Source organism: Numida meleagris, chromosome 8, assembly GCF_002078875.1.
Source record: "Numida meleagris isolate 19003 breed g44 Domestic line chromosome 8, NumMel1.0, whole genome shotgun sequence".
In the NCBI taxonomy this organism is placed as follows: Eukaryota; Metazoa; Chordata; class Aves; order Galliformes; family Numididae; genus Numida; species Numida meleagris.
Genome location: NC_034416.1, coordinates 13437926 through 13461484, shown reverse-complemented (window position 1 = coordinate 13461484; position 23559 = coordinate 13437926). Strand labels below are relative to the sequence as shown.

At 42.0% G+C, this 23559-nt stretch overlaps 1 protein-coding gene and 1 long non-coding RNA gene across 6 annotated transcripts in view; both read right to left on the bottom strand.

The window, feature by feature from the left end:
* On the bottom strand, positions 937-3993 carry LOC110403315. The gene is made up of 2 exons (XR_002441617.1): positions 1181-3993; positions 937-1090 (listed from the first exon to the last, which is right to left on the bottom strand). It is a non-coding gene; the product is annotated as an uncharacterized LOC110403315 (long non-coding RNA).
* DCX (doublecortin) overlaps positions 8215-23559 on the bottom strand; it is a 137601-nt gene continuing 122256 nt past the window's right edge. For 2 of the 5 annotated variants that reach the window (XM_021405948.1, XM_021405950.1), the window contains exons 7-8: positions 22659-22756; positions 8215-20125 (exon numbers count right to left, since the gene is read on the bottom strand). In XM_021405948.1, the coding sequence (XP_021261623.1) occupies positions 20069-20125; positions 22659-22756 (155 nt within the window). In that variant the 3' untranslated portion in view covers positions 8215-20068. Of the gene's footprint in view, positions 20126-20156; positions 20329-22658; positions 22757-23559 lie in introns of those variants that run through there. The other 3 variants (XM_021405949.1, XM_021405951.1, XM_021405947.1) reach the window with 2 other exon arrangements.

Sequence of the window (23559 nt, the reverse complement as noted above, 5' to 3'; positions counted from 1 at the left end):
CCCAACCCTGACCCAGGAGAGTTCCTCTTAGGGAAGCACTCTCTTCACAAAGGACATGAAAGCACAGTTATCTTCACTCCAGCTTTGGACTGCTTTGCACTGAGGCTGTTCTCATGCCTGTCAGAGTTGCTACTACTGCATGGTGTCAGGGCAGCTTTGCCCCACTCACAACTTTGTACCACGAACGCCTGTCACCTTGCAAACACATTGCGCTGCCAGGTTCTCATGTCCCACCAGAATTACACTCATGTATTATTCACTTAAATGCATGGGGCAATTTGTTAATAAAACATTAGGTGGTTTCCAGCAGAGATTCTCCTTAAAGCCTACATGTTTATTCTACTCTTTAATTTAGGCAGTTTTGTAGAGAGGACCCCAAGAGGCAGAACTTGAAAACTAACCACAGCACACAAAAAGCTTTCAGAGTTGCATATCCAGTTGAGGTCTGATTCTGCTCAACCACAGCACTTTCAGTTCCTGAAGGGGGGCTGTAAGAAAGAAGGGGACAGATTCTTTAGCAGGGTCTGTTGTGATAGGACAAGGGCAAATGGTTTCAAATGAAAAGAGGGGAGATTTAGGTTGGATATAAGGAAGGAATTTTTTACAGTCAGCGTGGTGAGGAACTGCCACAGGTTGCCCGGAGAGGTGGTGGTGCCCCATCCCTGGAGACACTCAAGGTCAGGCTGGATGGGGCTCTGAGCACCTGTGGCAGTCCCTGCTCATTGCAGGGGGTTGGAGTGATGACCAGCAAGGGTCCCTTCCAACACAAACAGTTCTGTGATTCCATGATTCTAAGGGGCTGTGCTTTGCCTTGGGCTGCAGCTCCCAGAGAAGCTCTGTAGCCACTGAGGGGTCTCAGTGCAGGCATACGGGATTAATCCTCCAATTACATTAAACACAGAATTTCTAAATCTTTCGAAATAAAGGACTTGATTCTGCATTCATAAACACTGATGATTTTAACAGAAATTGTGGGGGGGGGAACAAAACAAGTTAACATAGTCACTCCTTGAATTCCCTTTGGGAACAAGAGCTGAGGCGGCCATTTCTGGATATTCTTTGGGTAGGTCCATCATGGAGGAAAAGGGGCCTGAAACAGAGCAGAGGAAAATGGCTCCAGGACAGGCACAGCCTGAGAGAAAGTCCGCAGTGCTTCACTGAATGGACATCACCGGATCACCTGTGAGCCCCTCAGAGCCCAACCACGGCACGGTGCTGAGCCCTCCGTGGAAACAGCGGCACATCCTCTGCTGAGGGGCTCTCGACATTCCCTCGTGACTGGTGCCGGTGGATAGAGCACCGCACACTCCCGGCCGGAATCCCAGAGCAGCCGGGAGCGGCTCGGGCGCACGGCTCGCTCCTCCTTCCGCCGCCCGCTGCCCGGGCCGCGGGTCCGTCCGCCGCCGCTCGCTAGGTGGCGGCCTCGCCCAACGGTCGCGGCCGTTCCTCAGAGCCAGGCGGGCTCCTTCCCGCCGCGGGCGCTGCCCGCCGCCATCTTCCTCTGAGGTGCGCCGTTTACTCGGAGAGTTGCGCGCGGACCGAGTTTGGGGATTCGCCGCTTCAGCCCGTCTTGCGGAGAGCTGGGTGCCCGCCTGCAGCTTTGTGTTGAGGGAGGAAAACGGCACAGGGAGTGGCAATGAGCAGCAGGCTTGGTCCACGTCCACCTGTGCCCTTGGGCACGTCCTCTAGCCTTCTCGTGGCCGCGATGACGAGGTGCTCGCACACTGGTGGCGAGGTCCTGCGTGGCACACCGCTGTTTTTCCGAGCGCGTGGGACACGCCACGGGCAGCTGTTTGCTGCTCATGTAGGCAGATATCAGTCATGCTGAAAAATGCACATGAAGAGGAAACTCCCCAAGGAGCGCAGGGAAGACAGGAGTTCCCTTCTCTTTGAATTGCCATTGGTATTCTGAGTGTTGTGTAAACATTAAATATTTAAAACATTGCCTGTAGCACTCTTGTTTCTCAGAGGGATTTGGATAAAGCCATTCCTTACTCAGGGTCATGAGAAAATCTCTCAGATTGAACTGTCAGCAAGACCTGTAGGAGCAATGCCCCTCTGCAATGGGCTTAATTCATAAACTCGTTTAACACTAGGAGTTGGAAGGGGCTTTGGTCAGTTCCCACATCACTTGTGGTCAATAGGATGCTGCTGCAGAAGCACCACTTGAGCCATATATAGGTTTCATCACATCAGCCACCATTATATGTAAACTACTTACCAAGGCATCATGGTAAGGTGGAGTCTAACGATAGGTGGAATAAGCTATCTGCTGGAAATGGGTCCAGGCCTGTGCTCATCAGATCTTGGCTCTGCAGCTGATCCTCAGGTGCTGATAACTCTCAGCAGCTACCTTAGTTTCACATGTAAAACTCTTGGTTATTCTTCCCACCAGCACCTGAAGTGAAAGAAACTCCCAAGTGCACTTTGGGCATCTGCCCCATGTTCTTGCTCTGGCCCTAGGTGACTCTGCAGGTCACACAGAACCCTGTGGCTGTGTTAGGAGCTGAAACCAGGTCTTCTGAGTCATAGCCTGGTGCTCTAATTACTCTTTTCCTAGTGCAATTCCCCAACAGTTTTACTGACAACTGAACTAATGTTCTAATCAGCAGCAGAGCATCTTGAGTCATTTAGATTTCAAGAATGAGGATGTTCAGGGCAGGCTTGTTTTTCTGTATCTAAATCTCCATCTCTAGTTTAATGGAGTAAGCAATGACAAGGATGCTGTTCTTGTCCATGTGTGCCTGGCAGTCTGTCCCAGAGTTCTTTTTCATGAGGTGGTAGCATAAGGAAAGTATGCTTTAGAAGGAGCTATGAGAAGGGCACAGGACACATTTGCCCTCATTTTTCCAACACATAATTACACTGCCTCCCCTTTCAGTTCCCCTTCCCACCCAAAGGACAACCTATTCATTTGCAGAGCTACAAAAGCTTGGCCTCATCTCACCACATTTGGCTCATCTTCCTGTTGTATGTGCATAGTAGTACATGGGTGGCGACCTCATTTGAGAGTTGATTTCATTATAGATCAAGTGTGTTCCTCCCCTCACATATCTCATGGTTATCGTCTTCCCTGATGAGGACTTCTTAATTAAAGCATGAACAATTTGTGACAGAACAGCATTTTCCAAAGATTTTCCTTCCTGGGTGCACAAATGCATTGTTCTCCAAAGACTAGGCTGGCAAGCTATTAATCATGACACTGTTAGCGCATCCTGCTCTAGATGTTGTTCAGATTTCTAAGCAGTATTGCAAGAATCATATTTTATAGGCTGGTCACAGATTTGGGTGCGAACAGATGCAGTATTCCTATTTTGTAGGATTATTTCCACTTTCTCCTGTCAGGCTGCTGTACTGTGTTAATACAAGCTCAGGTTGGCTTTGCTGCCATACTTTACAACAGAACTGAGGCCATATATGTCACATTACATCTTTGCCCCATTCGTGTCCCCCGGGAAGGGCAGTTGTATTCCCTGTTCCACCAGCCGCTGAAGACTCAAGGAGATCATACTGCCTGTGGGAAGAAGGTCACCGATTGCTCCAGGGTTCTCTACCAAGCGTTGGCAGTCTTACAGTGATCCTTTGTGTCCCAAGAGTGCCCAGCCATGCAATGCACCCATGCTGCCTTTGGGATCCAAGCTAGTGCTGCAGGCCTGTGCAGCTCAGCTCCCTGGACCATGTCCCACTGTTTGGTGCACACAGGCTCTTAATCATGCCTCCCACATCCACATTTTCATAAGCTTTTAAGGCAACTAGAGCTGCAGGTCAGCCTAATGGGACTGATAAAACACTGATATAATTGAAGTATTGCCACTGGGATGTTCAGACCACTAATGTGTTTTTGCAGCTCTCAGGAGGACCTCCCTGTGGTTATGAATGCACTTATCACTCAGACATCTCTGCTTTTGGAGGTGGAAAAACACTGACTGATATGCTGTCTGAAGATCAGCAAGCAGCAGGCCTGCAGTAGCAACCCCTGAGAGAAATTTTTAAAATTGCAAAATTTTATGACACACAGTAAATAAGTGCATCTGAGAAAGTGACCAGCCTCATAATTTGTTGCTTGGAGCTCAGGAAAACCAAGATCTGAACACAGGTATGAAGCGTCATTTCCAGTGATCGAAAATCCTTCTCTGATTGACCTTCAGCCTCCACACACTGTTAGAAGCAGTGAAGCTGCTGTGAAAAATTGCTGCTGTGTGAGTGGCAGCCTGTGCCACTGAAAGGACATGTTGTCAGAGACCTTCAGAAGTAACCTTTTTCTCCACAGCTCCGGTTTCATTCCTGGCTGTCACTCTTGTGGTTACTAGAACAGAGGTTTAATGATCTTAATGGCACTTCCCATAGCTGTATGCGGGTGCTAAAAGCACACTCCGAACACTTAAAGTAGAAGATGACACACACATCAGGGCTAGAGCACAGTTGTCAGAAGAAACAACTCTAATCTGTTTCAAACAGCTGTTCAGCTGCTAACATCCATTTGGGTGCACTGTTTGGGAAGACCTATGCTTAAAGTATATGAGCTTCCAGCAAAAGTGACTTACTGTTACTCATTTAGCATCCTTTACTGGCTCTTGTGTTTTCCACTGCTTTATACCATATTGGTGGTCCAGCTAGACACTGTACTGAGCAAAACAGGAGGATGTCCTTGGGAGAAGGTGTTTCTTTACAATGACAAACCACTCCAGTAAAACTCCGCTGTAGCTGGTGGCCTAGAAACTGGAGTTTGGATGAGAGCAGGGGTGGGAGAGGCAAAGAGGAGGGGATGTCACCACAGGGCTAGCACTGCGTCTCCTAAAGAGGGGAGATTTAGACTGGATATAAGGAAAGTTTTTTTGCAGTAAGGGCCATGAAGCACTGGCACAGGTTGCCCAGAGAGGTGGTGGGTGCCCCATCCCTGGAGACACTCAATCAGGCTGGACAGGGCTCTGAGAACCTGATCGAGCCGTAGGTGTCGTTGTTCATTGCAGGGGAGTTGGAGCAATGGCCTTCAAAGGTCCCTTCCAACTCAAACAATTCTATGATTGTGCAGTGAGAGGTGTTTCGCAGGCTCCAGCTGTCTCACTGTTCAGACTGTGAGCATGTCACTGGTGTTCCTGATGCCTGCTTGTTCTGTCCAAAGGTAAAACATGGCTTGCAAAATCATTCATGCTCTTCGCCCCGAGGCAGATCAATGGCATTTGAGGTACTCAGTGCCTTATTACACTCCAGTATAACCTCAAAGAGCAACATAAAATAAATATAAATGTTTGCTTCATTTAGTATGTGCTACTTGCGGGTTTTAGAGGAACAGAGTCACAGCCCCTGTGAAATGGGATTTTTCTGGGATCTCAGGGGAAGAGTTTTATGTAAAACACTGATGAGAGTTTTGAAATTTGGTAGACCTACTTGTGAATAAAAATACAGATTAAAGATGAATAATTATTGTTATTTTCAGTGTCAAAGATGTGTATATGGTGATTAAAACCATACAGCGTATAACATTACTCTCTTATGCACAGTTGATAATGTTGTAAGACTTAACACAAGGGGTCCAACTGTAATCCAGTGCACCACACAGAGACTGCGTGGGTATTACTCATGTTAATCATATTGCAAATACAGGGCTGAAAGCCTAACGATTTCAAACCATTGGAGTTCTCTTACTTATTTGGGGACTGTAAAATTCAATATTGCTGATCTGGTGCCTTAAAAAAAAAAAGAAAAAAAGAAAACCAAAAATGATACGGACTCTTTTTCCAGATGGTTTGCATCTACTTGCACGTGTGTAAGACCTGCATTGTGGTAAAGGTGATACTTGCATGGAAAACTATACTTTTGAAGTTTAGGTGTGCTTGGGAGAAAGATTGGGGCAGCAGAGCAGATGGCTGCTGTAGAAAACAAGGGACAAGCTCAGACTACCAAAGGAACTGTGTAAAGGCTTTAGATTTGTTGACTCTTTTAAAGGTGTTTTATTTACAGAAGAGATAAGATTAAACATCACCGCATAACGACGGAGCCAGAGAGTTGAGGCTACAACCCTGTTCAGCATTTCACAGAGCTAAGCTGACAGAGCCCAGTTCTATTCCTCTTGGTCTGGCTGCCATATTTTGGGCTGGAATTTAAGGCCAGCAACCACAGAAAACTTGGATCATGTGCAGCTGGCAAGCCTGACAGGCAAAAAGTGTGTTTTCTTTGATTAGAACCATACTGTACGGCAAGAAATGTCTGAGCATCAAGTAATAGGGATTAGGTCTAGAGACCAGCCAGAGGTTTTCCAGCCACGCCAAAACATCTGTTTCTGCCCAAACAACTGACACCACATACGGCCAATGTGCTTAGACCTAGAGCTTTTGGAAACAAACACTGTTTTGCTGCTCTGATGAAACATTACATTCAGAAATACCTGACATGCATTTCTATATTAATCTGGGCTGATGTAGCAGGAAGGCTGGACATCAGAAACTTAATTTTGTTCTTTTGTGCATGGCTGTAAATCTGGAATAATTCATATGTGTCAGACAGCAGCAGTATTTCCACAGGTTCCCAGTGCCGGCTCTTGGTACCACACTATGCACGTCTAGGTTTCTGCTGACTATCTAGAGTTTCTGGAATAGCTGTGATAGATGCACACAGTGGTGTGAGGGTTTAAAACCTGCCATTTCCAGAACATTTTCCATAGGCAGAAGCACTAACTTGTATGTGTTTTTATTGATCTCATCTAATATGTAGCCCCTCGAAAAGACAATAGAGTGCTTTGTTTGCTCTTGATATGCAAAAAGACACAAGCAGAGTATTTTCTCCAGTACTTGTTCTGCCTTTCTGTTAACATTTGCTTCAGTTTCAATTCATGCACATTCAAATAAAGGCTGTTTTTCTTCTACTGGTTTTATTCTGGGAACTTTTTTTAGTGTGGTCTTTCATTGCAAACAGTGCTGTACTGTATGTGCTTTTTCTGGCCTGTTCAAGCATGCCAAGATAATGACAAATGGGTGCCAGTAACTAGCCAAGTGGGGCGATGTATTGGTAGCCTCAGTGCTGTTTGCCGCTTGGCATAGGATCTCCTCTGGATCTAGAGGACAAAGAGCACAGCCCTCTTTGGACTGAAATGTGGTGACCATAGAAAAAGAAAGGATAAGGAGGCTGAGGGGAGATGTTATTGCTCTCTTCAAATACTTGAAAGGTGATTGCAGTGAGAGTGGGGTTGTTCTCTTCTCACTGGTGACAGGTGACAGGACAAAGGGAAATGGCCTCAAGTTGTGCCAGGGGAGGTTTATGTTGGAGATCTGGAAAAACTTCTTTACAGAAAGGGTTGTGAAGCACTGGAACAGGCTCCCCAGGGAGGTGGTTGAGTCACCATCCCTCAATGTGTTTAAAAACCGTTTGGATGTGGTGCTCAGGGACATGATTTAGTGGTGGGTTGTAGAGTTAGGGTAGTATGGGTAGGTTCGGTTGGACTTGATGATCTTGAAGGTCTTTTCCAACCTGAGCAATTCTATGATTCTGTGATTCTATAAAGGGCTCCATCTGAGCATGTCTCTTTGGGAAGAATTTGAGCTCTTTCGTGGCAGCCTGGTCTACAGAAGGGATGAGCAGATGTGACTCACCACCTTCACTTTTAAATCTGCAGATGTCAAGTAGAAACAAACAGCAAAGTAGCTTGCACTATATAATTAAATGAGAAGGTCTAAGCCTTATTTTTCAGGCTTACAAAGAAAAATGCCATTGTCTTCACTGTGGTTCTGATGAGGTAGCTGTGAAAGCAGAACTTGAGAGGTTTTTCAGGCTTGCGTGGATATGGAGGACAAACACAGCATCTCTCTCAAATCTTACCAAGCCTCCCAAAGCTGATGTGGGACCAAAAATCCCTTGCTGCTGAAGCCTTGCTGCTAAGGAAGAGGTGAGGCTAAGGGCCAGATCCTGCTGGTTTGAATCCACAGTTATGACTGAAGTGCTGCACATAAGGAAAAAGTTGCCCTTGGCTTCTCCAGATCTCCTACAGTGGGTCCCTTTAGTCAGAAGGATGGATCCTTTACAGGTCAAGGCTGTTTCAGACAGGCAGATGTGGGTCATAATTAATTCAAGACAGACAAACTTCATTGGTCTTTTTTTCTGCATTTGTGCAAGTACAACCGGGATCAATGTAGGAAAGTTGACAAAGAAAAATGAACAAATACCACTGTAATTTATAAGCCATAGTAAACACATGCTTGCCAAATAAAAGCATCAGAAAGGTTTTATCGGCCTAAATATTGAAACCAAATTTTATTTTTTGAAAATGACATTACACACATCTTGCAAATGTACATTTAGATGAGAAAACAATGAGTAACAAATATTGAGAGCAAAGCTATAAAGTGGACAGGTTCTCTGCTGCATGGCATTGCATTACAAGAATACTCAGACCTGGGATGGTTGTTACAAGTAGTAAAAACAGTTCACAACACCTCACAAAAATGGATTTTTTTTCTAGAAAGTCAAATCTTCTAACAAAAGGAAATTCTGCTAAGGGAGAAGAGGCGTGGGGAATAAATGTGTGGATCAAGGTAGACTTTGTGGTTTTGAGGCAGGTTTTGGGGGGGATTTTTTAAGTCCATTTCTTACAAAATCCATCTTTATGTGTGACCCCCTCTTTTCCTAGCCTTTATTTCCTGTCCTCCTTTGCCAACAGAACCACGGCTATACAATAATAAGCCCTGTGTACTCAACCCAGAGCTTGGGACTGTGGAGAAGGAGCTGCCTGCAGAACCCAACAACATAATTCCTATATATCATCCACTATCTCCCCTCTTCTGTGTATCCAGGAAAATCAAAAAGTGCGTGCAAACTCTGCAAATCAGGGGCCGTGGGACTAGTCCCATGTAAAACAACCTGTGTGGAAGCCACGGCCAGTAGCCCACGTGCCACATGCCTCAGCTGCAATGGATCAGCAAGATCTCATTGTTTACCAGTGGTGCAAACTTCCAAAGATTAACTTGTTCCCCAGTTCAAGCAGAGGCAACAGGTGATTGTTCTCCATCTGTTTTATCTTGAAAGAGTCTAATCAAAGTGCCAAGGCAGGGCGCAGTGAGAAATAAGTTCTCCAAGAGAATCTGTTGAGAACTGCTTTTCAAACCTCATTGTATATCATTTTATTTATGCCCAAATCTGTACTTTACAACCACGAGAGAGACAAAGATAGAATAGAGAGAGAGGGGGAGAATCTTTCCAGGAGGAAAGGAAAAGCTAATTAAGAGAAGTACAAGACCATGCATTTACTCTCAAAAGCTTGTTCACGAGCAAGCTAACATTTCTAACACTACAACCACTCATCTACATCTGTTTGCTAAGTAATCGAGTTCTACCTACAACTAGGGAGCAGAAGGGTTTTTTCTTTTCTTTCCCCTCCCTTTAAAACGTCGATAAAAATGTTTTCTGTACAAGTTGAATGGCACAAAAGGTGGTTAAAATGCTAAATAACTCACCACAAGTGAAGAATGCAAAATTAGTTCAAAACATGCATGGACTGTGTACAGGTAAGCAAGGAATCATTGGCATAAAGCTGCAATATATTACAAGATGATACAATTGAGATCTTTTGGCATAACCTCTGCTTGTTCTGTCCCTTTAAGAGAACTTCACATGAAAATTTGGAGTAAAGGGAACTCAAGTTATATACCCAAGCAGAAAGTTAACTATGGGCAACACTGTTTGTCTGAAGAGGAAAGCATTTCCCCTCCCCTTCCACGTACTCCCCCAAAGTACAAAAGTCAACATAATGCTATGTGTAGCATTGCTGCAGGCTTGCCAAAAAGAAAGTTTAGATAGATCTGTTTTAGGAGAACAAATGCATCATTTAAATTAATAGCTCTTTGTACAATGACATTAATTAAATACCTTACTATTTAAACAAAACCAAAATGAAATTTACCAATCCAACAAAACAGTAACTCAACCCTTACCACCCATGTGTCCTCCAAGGTTATGTACACAGAGTTTAAAGTATACCAGCTAAACTTTAAACCCGGCTGCCCCTCCAACCCCCACCCACTGAATGGCAATAGAAAATACATTGTGGTCTCTCAGTTATACTATATTGCAGCTTTGTTATTAATGATGAAATCATACAAACTCAATGAATGACCTAAGACAGTAATCCGTGATCAGGTTCTAGTTCAGCTGCATACCTCCCTCCCTCAAAACCACTTCTGGGCAGACTGGCAGCTCAGAGAGAGCTGCAGAGCGCAGGGCTATGTGTGAAGGCAGGTTGTGCTCTTCAGAGAAGAGTGGCGTGAAGAATCCAGGCTTATGTGATGAGAGCCACTTACCTTAGCTTGAGATTTTATTTCTGATTAAGAAAACAGGCAAAGGCTAGTAACAGCGAAGTCAACAAGCTGCTACTCCTGTCCTGTGCTTCTAGACTAGACGGTGTCATAGAACGCAGAATATCAAGGAGGGGAATTTGTCGTCAGTTCAGAGAATAGATTTGTCTACACAGACTTCTTCTTTCTAGAAGACCCTAGATGTCTTCCAAACTGATAATCACAGCTGTACTAGTACTGCCACGGTGGTAAAACTGCTTGGATCACACATAATTTAAATAAGAAGCAAACTAACAACAATTTTACATGTCAGAATTCAGCATGTAATTATAACTCACAGGCTTTCTTGTTCTTACATTCAATACTTCTGCTTCAACTTATCTATAAACACCAATTAACAGTGCAATTAGCTCCCTAGACATTCTTCTTAAGGAGACACATTGTTAGATATCACACTAAATCTGGAAAAAGCTCTTCTGATGTAAAGAAGGAAACAAAAGAAAAACAGCCACTTTGTTCTACAACCCATCAATGACTGTGTGGTCAGCATGACAGGGAGACAGAACATCACTACATTTCAACTGCCACCTGCAAAGGGAAGAGAACTAAAGCCCCATCTGTACCTGCCGTACAGTGGTTGGAAGCAGATGGAGAAAAGCAGCCATGCTGGAATTTCCCAAAATGAAACAAAACCACAACAACAATGAATGTTGCATAGGGATTCTCTGAAGGTAAAATTCCTCAGTTCTAGTACTGGGCCTGGACCCCAGCTAGGGGTCCATTTGGCTTGTTACAGACATTTCTTAAGCATGACTCTGCACATGGGTTTCTCAGAATCTTGGGGATTCAGAATGAGGATTTGGTTTGGGTCCACCCTGACCAAGTGCCACCACATGTTTCACCCTGACTGCATGTACCAGGCAAATCACTTTGCTCCACAGCAACCCTCACTGTACAAACGTGACTCAAGTTAATACAGATTTCTGATATATAACTTAGGCATGTGTTAATTGTAAATAAGATGGAAGAACCAGCTTGAATAAAATCAAAAGCAGCCTTGAGTTTAGAGAAGCCACCTAAAAAAGAACTGAACCATCCTTTTCTATTCAGAGACATTTGGTAATACTTTTCTCTAAAAACTGAGCCAACCATAAACCTCTGTTCTGCTTGGCACTAGATGGGATTAGGGTAGAAAAATACCGAAAGAAGTGCTGTTTTCTGTAAGCCTGGTGGGCTTAGGGCATGTCTTGATAGACTGAGGTGAGAAGGAAGATAAAGACTCTATAGGATCAGAATTTGTAGAAGAGACCTTGATTTACTATGCTGCTTGTTTAATTTCCAGTCCTAAATGTTTTAAGATATTTCAACATGTGAAATTATTTTAGCTTTATCATTAATTACAATAAAACTGTACAAAATATCTCCTATGTATCACTTTCTATTAGAGGTTTATAAAAGAGATCACTTTCTAGCTGGGGTCAATGTGATTTTTTCTGCAGAGTCTGCAGTTGTCAGCCAGGAAACGGAACCTGCTCTTACCTAATCGATCACACAGTAATTACTAACAGTAATCAATCTTTGACATAGGAGACCAAACTTGGACCAAATGGATTCAGCTCCCATAATTACAGAGGAGCTTCTGCCTGTTTTAAACAATGAAGAATTAGGAGCTTTGGGTTTTGCTTGTGTTACACTGAGTGTCAGAGAATCTACAGAAATAAAGAGCTGCAATCCTTATGAAAAAAAAAAAAAGAATAGAAAGTCTGAGAGTAAACAACAAAAAATGTATTCAAATAAATCACCTCTCATGCCTTTTAGCATTAAATTCACAAGTATTGTAATTCCACTGAATTTAGAAGAAAGATTATCATGAGAAAACCAGTGTTAAACACAGATCCTCCTGTTCACCATGGCCTTTCCATTGATTTAGTGAATGCGACAGCTTTTACATATGTAGTTAGGGATTTCATGGACAAGATCATCATCAACCCTTCTGCCTGCACAGCAGTTCACGGTAACCTCTTCCAGAAGCCTGTCTGAACTTATCACCTTGGTGCAACAGGGTTGATGGTTCTTCCAGTTTACTGCACTCCTTGGGAAGGGCCAGGAGGTTCAGAGATGCCCTCATTATCCTCTCATACATGTCTTGCAATTCCCCAGTGTGCCAGACCTGCACTGAGCCAGTGCATGCTGATGAAATTGTATTTCTGACCTAATAGGAAGGAATAAAAATAAAACCAAACCATAGTCTGGTGCTGTCATTCAGCAAAGAGCTGGATTTTCCCTTCACCCTTTTAGGGATGACACAGACATCCATATGCCAGCAGGAGAGAAAAACAGGGGCAGAGGAGGAATTTCAAACCAAGTTCTTCTGCCTGCAGCCAAGTGTGACCTTATTTCTGCCAGTGGGAGCAGGACACATGCTGTTGTGGCAGACAGCCTGCATCCTAACTTAGATACCTGCAGGGGCAATAGCACTCTCAACACGCAGCCAGAAACCCCTGCTGCTTTTCCATCCAGACCCAAGCTGTAGATCTGCAGCTTGCACTACCCCTTTTGTTTCTCCTTGGAGTTTCTTGGCTCTCATCTTTCTTTATTCCCACACATCAATGCTGTTGATGTTTCCAGTGCACTGCCTCACACTCTCCCTTCCATCCGATTTTCTGTGATGTTCAAGCTCATTTCATCACTCAGTAAAGATCTCGCAACAAATGCCCCCTACCATTCCTCTTGGAAACAAGTCTTTTTTCTTTGTTTACTGTGACAATAGCCATCATGGCATCTTTCTCAAACGGTGCAGCTTTCTTTGTCTCAGCTGACAGACTCTAATTGCTGCAAAGATTTGTTAATTCCCTTTGGGAATCCTCCTGCTTCAATAATTTGAGTGGCAAACTGTCAGGCCTAGGCAAGCTCTAAAATGGCTTCAGAGCCAGTGAGTTACAGTTCATTGAGTGATAGAGCAAGAGCCAGAATAAGTGTGTTAAGCAATGAAGACTGAAAGGCAGTTCTTTCCCATGAACGCTTTCTGAACAAGCAAGCTTTCAACAACAGGCCCACTGTTCTCTTGGTAGAAGGCCACTGAAATCATTAGACTTATTCATTACATAAAAATACATGGCCTCCATTTCAGATGGTAACATGCGTTGCCCCCTGATACGTACATGTAGAGGTAACAAAAAGAGGGGCAGCTGGGGACTGTGTTCAGGCCAGATGTGGCAGCTCCAGATGAGAGAACCTGGATGTTGGATGTGGCCTTGCGCTTAGAGACACTGCTGGTTCCCCCACTGGCTTGGGGAAAACTAGAAGTGGTGCGTCTATTTTTCACCACTAGTAAAATAATGAAGCAGTTTTACATCATGGTTTTTGGAGACTCCTGAAAAGTTGGGAGTTCCTGAAAAGACTTGTCTAAGAGAATGCACCATAATCTGCTTTTATAGGGTTTTCAGACTTCAATAATAATGAATTAAGAGCTTAAGAGGTAGCTCTTCCATAGCTCTGTATATCAGCTGATCTCAAAGCACCTTATGGATGGAGATGAGTGCTATGGTCATCTCTTTATGCATTGGGATAGCGTGGCACAGGGAGAACTGATCTGCTCACAGTTATACTAAAGACCAATGGCTCTGAATTCCCACTGTTACATTCATTAGGCTTGAGTCTCATTTTCTCAGAAATTCATCTACTGCATGAACATTGGTGTCAGTGTTTTTGACCTTCTTTAAACAGTGTCCTGATGAAGGGATAGTGGTCTGTGACCCTAAAGCTCTGCATCTTCCCCTGCAGAAGTAGTACTCCTACCCTGCCCTACAATTAGGATTCTGTTAGAGCAGCTATGCAGTGACATCGCTGATTAAAAGCCTTTCCATCCATCCACTTATAATCTCTGAGCATCTCCCATCCTGTAGGGATATTAACTATTTTTCTTGTCAGCTTAGTCCCAGACCTGTGAACATCAAATGCCTCAAACATTTCCAGAGGGGAAAAAAATAACAACAGCAAAATAACAGGTGTCTATAGACATGCTGGCCCCAGGCTTTAACCTGGAGGCACCCAGGAGAGATACCAGATCTCAAGTCAGGGCAAAGAGGGAGGGTGAAGAATACCTGAATAACAGGGTTGATAGCTGATGCAGCAGAACCCAGCCCAGCCCAATCTATCAATGTTTAGTGGCTGCACTGTGAGACACAGGGCTCAGCTTCAACATTTCCTGAGACACTGCACAGAGGCCTGCTCAGGTTCATATGGATGGGACAAAGGCATCAGCCAGAAGTCTGTGATCCTGGAGACAGTCACTTTCTAGAGCTGACTGCATAAAAACAAGATGGGCTAATCATCTCAAGAGGCTCAAGAATTAGACTGTCCTGTCCACTTTTGTCAAGGCCATTTAACCTAGGCCTTGTTGGACACATGTAGTCCTGCTTCTGAAGCCCAACGCATGTTGGAAGGCACTTAAAGACTTAACCTGCTTCGCCTCAATACACCAAGGTGGTGATGATTCAGATGGATCTCCTCTAGTATCTTGTATAACATGCTAATCCTGTTGCCTGAGCTGACATCATGCTTTACCTACATTAGCAGAAGATATTTATTCTGTGCCATCCATTTGCTTCTACAAACAACACCACCAGTCCCAAATACCATTCTAATTTGATTCCATCAGTAACCAGAAAAATAATTTTGAGCCTAACTTACCATTAGAGAAAAGAAAATGTTTTGTTCTGTCTTGGTTGTGATCAGCACCCCCTGTATGATAAATACACCTCTACATAGCTTTTGTCTGATTGTGGATTGTCTTAGCTTGTGGAGACACTTTCTGGACTAACTTTATACCTGTTTTACTTGGCTATCTTTTCTTCCTTTATCTAAAAACAATTCTTGCTTTACTGTAGCCAAAGATATCTCTCCAATTGCCTTGAATGGATATAGGGTGCCAACGAGGTCATAGCAAAATACGCTTATGTTGTTACTACGGTAAAGAAGGCTCATACTTGTAAGATCCATACCATACCCCTGCAGAGAGGGTGGAACTTCCAGGGATAGCTGTCACTGGAATGGTGTCTCTTTCGGGATTCAGCATGGCGTTATGGAGCAATTTCAAAAGGTTTTCTTTGAGTTTGCAATGAGATCAGCAGTCAGTGCAAAGGCATGGAAAAGCAAACACAAGGCAGCCTAGAAAATGTCATCAGTATCCATATCAATAAGGGAAAACTAACACTTTTATACCAGTATTTCCTATTAAAAATGCTTGAATGTAACACTGTTTTGCTGTTAGCCAAAATTTTTGGTCCTACCTCTTTATTTTCTTTTCAAGACCACTGTTCAAGGAAATGAGAGAAGTAATAGCTAGACTGTGTGATTCTTTGCATGCATACATGTGTGCTAGATAAATGAGAAAGAGAGATGTGGAAGTTCTTTTCTAAGCAGAATTATTCTTCTGTTGCCTATGAAAACAGGCTTTTCAGGTTCTGATGATACTGTAAATAATATTCAGGTATAGGAAACACAGACAACAGAAGGCAAAAGCTATTTACATCTCCAACTACAGAGTGGACCAAGGTCGAATTCCATTACCAAACTCTTTCAAAATTACTTCAAGCAGTAGAGACTTGGTTGGCTATCTAGTTGGTGGAAATGAACTAGTTCCAAATCTGATATCAGATGGAGTTTTAACTCAGAAACTTTGGAATATAAATGCTTTACAAGTGACAAAAATCCTAAGGTTCAAGAACTTTGCTGCACTGCCCTGATATTTTACAGTCGAGACCATGGTGGGAAGGTATGAAGACTAAATACATTGGTCTTTCTGTGGCTGAAGGTTATTGCTCTAATTCCTTACTAATGATTATATATGGAAATTGTTTTTTTTATATAATTTTATATGCAATTTGCTAAAATATACTGGATACTGAATAAATTAAGGGAGATTTCAAAGAAACAAAGCTCTGTACCACCTTAGGAGTCTCTCAGATTTGCTTTTAAATACTGTATTGTTTTAAATCAATATAGTCTTAATGATTCAATTAGTTTCTGAAAACACTAAAGGCAGCCTCATGGGGGAAATTAGATAGGGTTTTCATAGCAGAATTAATATGGCAAATCCTCACATGCTGTAGTGCTTTATGTGCCTGCAAATGTAGCAAATATATAAAATGTAAACTCTGGAGTATATAACGGAATTGCAGTCATTTGCTCCAGGATCTCATAAGGTCTGGAATTATTACAGTATAGTGAAAGTAATTCCTAATTCATTCTAGTTCAGGAAAGCTTTCTGGCCAAACCCAAGCTTACATCTCGTGAAAAATCAACAGGAGTAAAGCACGAGCTAAAATTTAAGCATGTATTTAACTTCTTTGCTGAATCAAGGCTGTTCCTCTATTTGAACGACTAAGGTATGATACCTGTGCATTATTTCTCTTTGTAATCAAATCTATGTTAGAGATCCTACAAAGCCAAAAATACCTAGTGTTGAATGTACACTACATTCCACATGCATTTCTGTATGAGACCTCATGCAATATTGGCATTAATGCAGACTTAACAATATGTTGCAGCTGAAATGCTCACTGACATCTACTGCCTAAGCAGTTCTACCCAGAAAACTGCTTTTTAAAACTTTGGAGTTGGGCCTCATACCCTGTTTTCTTTGTGGCTTTTGCAGGTTTGAATGGCTATTTTTCCCTCTGAAGATTTTTTCTTCTTTTAGGCCTTTTCAGGTTCCCTTGGTAGTGCCCTGAAGGAATTACTGGGCTCAGCCCCACCGCAGGATGATCCTTGTGCAAACAAAACTCCCAAGTTAGCACGTGCAGGATGAGGTTTTAGATACATCACTAGGTACACTCCAGGAAGAAGGCCTAACTGATTTATTAGCATGCTCTACAAGGAAGAGCATATTTAAATAACCAAACACTACTCATGGCAGGAAGGAAAGGAACCACCTCTCAACAACTACCTTCACAACCATCCATCCGAAGGTCTATTTGACCTTTGGCATCCTGCTTTATCTTATACAAACTGAATTCATGGGTACTGGATGGAAGCATATCTCTGACTCCTTTAACACCACCATCAACTCTAGCACTTCAGACTGCTTATGGGTATCAAAGAATTAGGTTTTCCTGGTGGAAAGGTGGTGAGAGTCTCAGGCTGAATAGCAAGAGAACCTAGATCTAATTTTATGGCTGGCCTCCTTGGGTGAGCAGGGACTCACAAGAAGGTGGCAGGACATGCTAACTTGAGCTGTGAAGGAAACAGCCTGTGTCGCTAAGTTATGGCACCTCTGCCTAGAGTCCAAGTCCACCATCCCTTAACAGGTTGAGTCATGGCTAGTAGTCAGAGTCCCTGGAAAGGCAAAGCCTGTGGAGGGACTCTCAGATTTCCATCAACAGAACAGAGGGTAAAAGCATGACAAATATCTATCTCACTAGAGTTTTTACTAAGATAAATGTTCTTATTAACAATAGTGTTGGCATAACCATGGCCTTTGCTATCCCGATGCTTAAAAAGCCCTGTTTTCTCAAGACTAGTGTCTACAGTAGCACCTAGTGGATTAAACAGCCAAAAATTAGCATCCATAGCCAAATCTGCACCCGGGACAGTTCAGCACCTTCTGTTAGAGGATCTGAAAGCACTTTACAAATGCTAACCAACATTTGGATTCACAACCCCCAGTGAGGTAGAACAGTATTATCCACAAAGGGATGGGTAGACCTATTGAGGCACAGGGTTACTAGCAGACCTGCTCCCCTTCAGACACTAAATCTAGCAGTGCCAGAAGCTCGAATGAAGGTTTCCTGACTACTACACCTATGCTTTGTCCACACTACTTTCCCCCATACTTCAAAGCTTCACCGTGAGCCTCTAGCCTTCTGAACTGAAACCAGGTTTCTACATACAATAGATGAAATCTTCATTTAGCAGTCACATAGTCAGCAAATTACTCAATTAAATGAAGTTATTTGAGGGCACAAATGATTTCTTTTGCAAAACTCTGTGTAAAAGATCATGCACTAAAACTACAGGGTGCAAAATTGGTGCATAACTCTGACCCCTTAGCAATTCCCAATTCTGTCCTCTCTCAGATGCATCTTTTTAAAGTTTCATCATATGTATCATCACATGAACCTCTAAAGACATAGCCTGCACAGATTGTTTCATATCAGCAATGCAAGCAAACAAAATATGGAGTGGCTTTGGGAACAACCCAGCATTCATATAGCATCAAACATCACATTATAATTCATTCTAATCACAAGGGGTTGCAAGAGAATAAGGAATAGGTGAATATGCTGAAACAAAGGCAAATAGAGCAACAAAGAAATATTTGATTGCACAGATTTCCTTTAGGTAAAGTTCCATAATAATCAGTTTCATCAAAAGCTTATTCCATGAGAAAGAGAGGCAATGCCAGCTAGCCTATAACAAAATTTCGGCATAGTAAAAACCACCAGCCCTGCGTGAATAGATGAACTTTGCATTCTGTAGGAGTCATTACTGATTATTAAAAGCAAAAGGTTTCTCTAAATACAGTAAGTTTGTTTTTGTCAGATAGAAGAGTTTCTTAAAATATGGGTTTTCAAACACACAAAGTTCCATTTGTTATACAAGTAGAGAATCTGGCCATAGTTATGAATACAGAAGTGTAAAAAACCAAATACATAGTCTTAAACATTACAAAAACTATCAAAACATTCAATATTTTGAACTGACTTTTTTTTTCCCCTACAAGTGTCTGTTCTGGCAGTGATGACAAGATTTCTAAACTGATTTGTTATTATTACTGTTCTGCAGTTGGTTGGTTTTTTTTGTTCATTTTTTCTGAGTGTGTTTTTTTTTAAACAAAACAAAATTACCAGCTTCTATAAAAAAGAAGGAGCTTGAATCTTTACTCCAAAACACAGATACAAGGTTTTCCTTTATAAAAAGTGTATTGATTTTTTGCTATAAAAAGTGACCTATAGGATGTCAGACCTGAAAACAAATTCTCACAGTGTTTTCAGTGTTGGCTGTTCTCAAGGCATTACTACTATAAACAGAGATAGAGAGATACCATAGGGTGGTTATAAAAGTTTCTTACCAGCTAGCAGTGGTTTTGGACCATATGTGAAGCTGTTCAACTCTAGACAACTCAGCTGACTTACATTATTTTGCTTAATTATTTAACAATTTCCAAGATCTAAATATCTGAAAAATCACTATTGTACTAACCTTACTTAGCATCTCATGCAATCACTCCTAATTTCGTCCAAGCTTCTGCTGGCTTATAAAGCATCAAACTAATAAAGTCATTTCCCTTCCTGCCCTGTAACAACAAAAACAGTACTAGTTAGTATGTAGATGCTAAAATCAGGGCTGCAAACAAGGAACAAGCAAACACTGGCAGTTTGGACAGGTAGAGAGTTGCAAATTTGTCAGCAACAGACTGATTCACACACTTCTGGGGGAGCCTGACATTACTGTCACTAGGAAAATTATGTATTTGCAGGAGAAGAAAAAATAATAAAAGAAAATGGGAAGTGCACAGGATCAGTGGCATAACAGCCCAAAATTGCTGGCAATGTCCATTTTGCATTCCTACACCTCTGCTTAAAATAATGGTATCCCTCTATCTCTATAGACTGGTAGGTGTTGATTTGTGGTACAGAGGATAAATCACAGAAAAAAAATGACATATAACTGTGTGTCCTTTGTCTGATTTGAAAGCACCAGTCACCTATCTGCTTAGCTTGGCAGAAGTACTCTACTGTATCTTAAACATAGCTTGCAATATGGACTATTAACGTCATGTCGCTTTACATGGAATCTCCAAGGGAATCAGAGTCATCCAAAGACAGAGGCAGATACAAGTCCTATAGGAAGAAAGAAAAACATGTTAACTCACACAATCAGTTTTCACCTTTGGTCATGCAAAAGGAGATGGTCAGATGGTCCAGTTCTGTGCAGTTCATAGGGATAGGGTGGAATTCTCATGCAGTGCTTACTGAATGGTTGCCCAGTTACTTTGAGGATAAAATAAGGCTAATTGCAGAGTGGAGGAATGTGCACCTCGGTACTAAAAGAAAGGTGACTGTTCAGTGACAAGTTTGAGAAGAAATTTTTTATCAGTTCTAGATCAATGAGCCCACTGCAGCACATGCATGAAAGAGCAGAAACTTTCCTTAAAGAGATCTCTCTGAGTCTAATAGAGTATTACCTTTATTTGACAGCTACCCTTAGGACAAATCTCTAAGAAAATCATCCCGTGATGTATTCTTTATTTTAAACCATTTCTGATCATTCAGAAAGCTGCTCAGAGGTTAAAAGCATAATACAAAGTTCATTTTTTTGGATGGAATACTGAATATAAAACTTTCTCAGGGCCTCTTTCTGAGTAACCATTTTATTTCTCTTCTTTGAAATTCTGCATGGATCTAGGAACACTAACCTTTTGAAGGACTAAAGCTATCTTTGGGCTTTTTTGAACTCTGGTCCCCACACAGAATAACTGAGCAACATGAAGCAAAGTACAAATGCATAGAAAGGGAATTCACAACATAGAAGACGAGGGGATAAAAAAGTGATTTCGTTGTAAGTGGGAAATTGCTGCTGGGAGGAAAACAATGATGCATGAATAATCTGGGAACCTAAAATGCTACATTCATGTTTTCTGACTGGCTTAAATTAGTGGAGAAGCTCATAGCTGCCTTTAGCAGTCATCATCTTTTATAAATGATCTAGGACCTTCACTGGAAAGGTCATAAGTCAGCCAGCTGAAAACATGCATAAAAAATAACGGAAGGTGAGTTTTACTTGTTTTTACCAGAAAACCAATCCTCATCTCCAAAGCCCTAAATGAGATAGTGTTTGGAAAGTACTTTAGGTCCTTGGCTGCTGAAGCAATGAATGCAGTTTATAGCATTACTTTCATAGAAATAACACACAAGCAGTTGCTGAGAGCAGACTATGGGTCAGATCCTGTTCTCAGTTAAAAAATAATAATAAATTTGGAACCACTGTGTTAAAATTGGTGCATTTCCTTAGACTTTAAACTGAGCAGCTGAGACCAGAGTGAAGTCCTTAGAAAAACACTGATTTCATTTAGATTTAGCTATACCTCTCTTAAAGGATGTGAAAACAAAGATGAGTGACTACGAGCTTTCCGTATTTTGGAAATATTTTAAAGCTCTGATTTTTGAGAAGCCAAATTCCACCCCAGGCTTCCCCAGTACCATTCAGTCCCATGTCCAATGGTCTGTGATTCAAAGTCTTACATGCTAGAGTTATAATCCAAAGCCCACTGGATTTTTAGGGATTCTTCACAGAGACTTTGCTATGCTTTCTTCCACCAACTAACAACAGCAGTCCAGCATCTGCTACCACTCTTCTCTTTGAGATAAACCATAATCCTCAAGCAAAATCAGTTCCGCTTGTGCAATCTAGCCCACAGGAGACGACATGTGGCTAGCTGACTGCAAAACCTCACCACCATTAGAATTGTTTAATGAGGCTTCCAGTCTACCAGAATTTCAAGGCAATGCTTTAAAATCATACTTGGGCTGAGGTACATTCTGATTACTATAGCAGAAATCCCACTGACCTTCACTCATACTTAAATTTACATGCAAATTCCACCTTTCATATCAAGCAAAAACTGTTCAAGGAAGAGAACAGCAATGCTACAGCTATTAGAGAAATGAGAAAGCCCACAGAAATGACAAAGTGGATTCAGTAATAATAATAGCAGAACCGTGCAAAGCTGTACTACTTCTATACATTTTAAATAAATCAATAAATGAACAAACTATGGGACAGCACAAGCTCACTGATCTCTAGTGGGATGCCAGGCAATGTGTTAGATGCTGTGGATGTTACCAGGAAAACAGTTACTGTATCAGAATACCATTACTACACTGGCAGTAAAAAAAAATCACATTTCCTGCAAAACAGAGCATTGCCTTAAATCATTTAAAAAATCCCTGAGAAGCAGCATTAAGTTGACATCTTAGAACTTCAGTTACAGTTGCATTTCTTCTGCTGCTTTATGAGCTAGACTTGCCAACACCAAAAACTTTTCAAGAGAGGAGCACTTAAATGAAGTTCATGTCTATCCATGACTTGTGAACTTTTCCACATGATACAAGTTTAGGCATAAGTTATCTTTTGTGATCCATACAGATAATCTTCAGCACACATTAATAACTCCAATGGGAGGAACAGTTCAATTACTTACTGTTCCTATTTTGCTATAGGCCAAAGTGACAATTACTTTAGGAAATGAGAAGAATTCTTCACTGTTTCACCTGAAGGAGATGTGTTTCAAGAGAATAAAGACTTTATGTAACTGCCTTACACATCTGAGTAGACTAAGGAAGAAACAGATGTAGTAAGGTATAAGAAACGTAATACCTTGTGCTTACGGAGGCTCCCTGGGCTGGTAGGTGTGGAGATCGGGGACTGCTTGGATTTGGGTGTAGACAGCTGACTGCTCGAGGTCCCATTTGCTGTCAGAAAATAAGACAGAAGCTAGCAGTCAGACAAGAAAAAGGAAGATCATTTCTCTTCTTTGGAGAGATGGAAGATATCCAAACAGTCAATACGGAAACACTGTAGTTTATTCATGTGAGACAGGAGGGAAAAAAACCCCAGCAAATGAACAATGTATCTATTCACCCAACTTACGGCTTTCAGCTGTTCAGAATAGTTGGCTGTAAAAGACAAGTGAAATACAAAATACATTGAAGGAGCAATATTTTACACTACAAATATTCATCAAACTGATCCATGATATACATCAACAGAAAAACAGAAAGACAATTTGTGTGCTCTCAAACAGTTTAGCGCAACTGAAACCACATGGAAAAAGCATGAGTGGAAACCAAAGGCTGCATCTATCCTGGATTCTACATAAGAAATGCTAAATGTAAAAGACACATATTACAAATTAGACAAACAGCTGTCTGGAATGCCCTGGATGGAGTTAGCTGCGGCTGAGATTAAATGACCAGAAGCCCTGGTGTAAGCACAGGGTGGGATGTCCCTCTTCACCTTGGTACCAGGAGACACCTACAAGAGGCCAGAGCTGACCCTGCCACTCCTCCGCTGTCAGCATCAGCTTGTGAAGAAGTGAGCACGGTCCATCAGGGGAGGAACAGCAAAACAGCATCAAGTGAAAATCCTCTTTCAAAGATCAAAATCTGGCCTTTAGGGGTGCTCTGTTTGTTCACTTTGTTTTGAAGAAAACATAGTTACCCTCCATGGTTCTACTTAAATAAAAACAAGTCAATTTAAGCTAAACAGCTCTTTG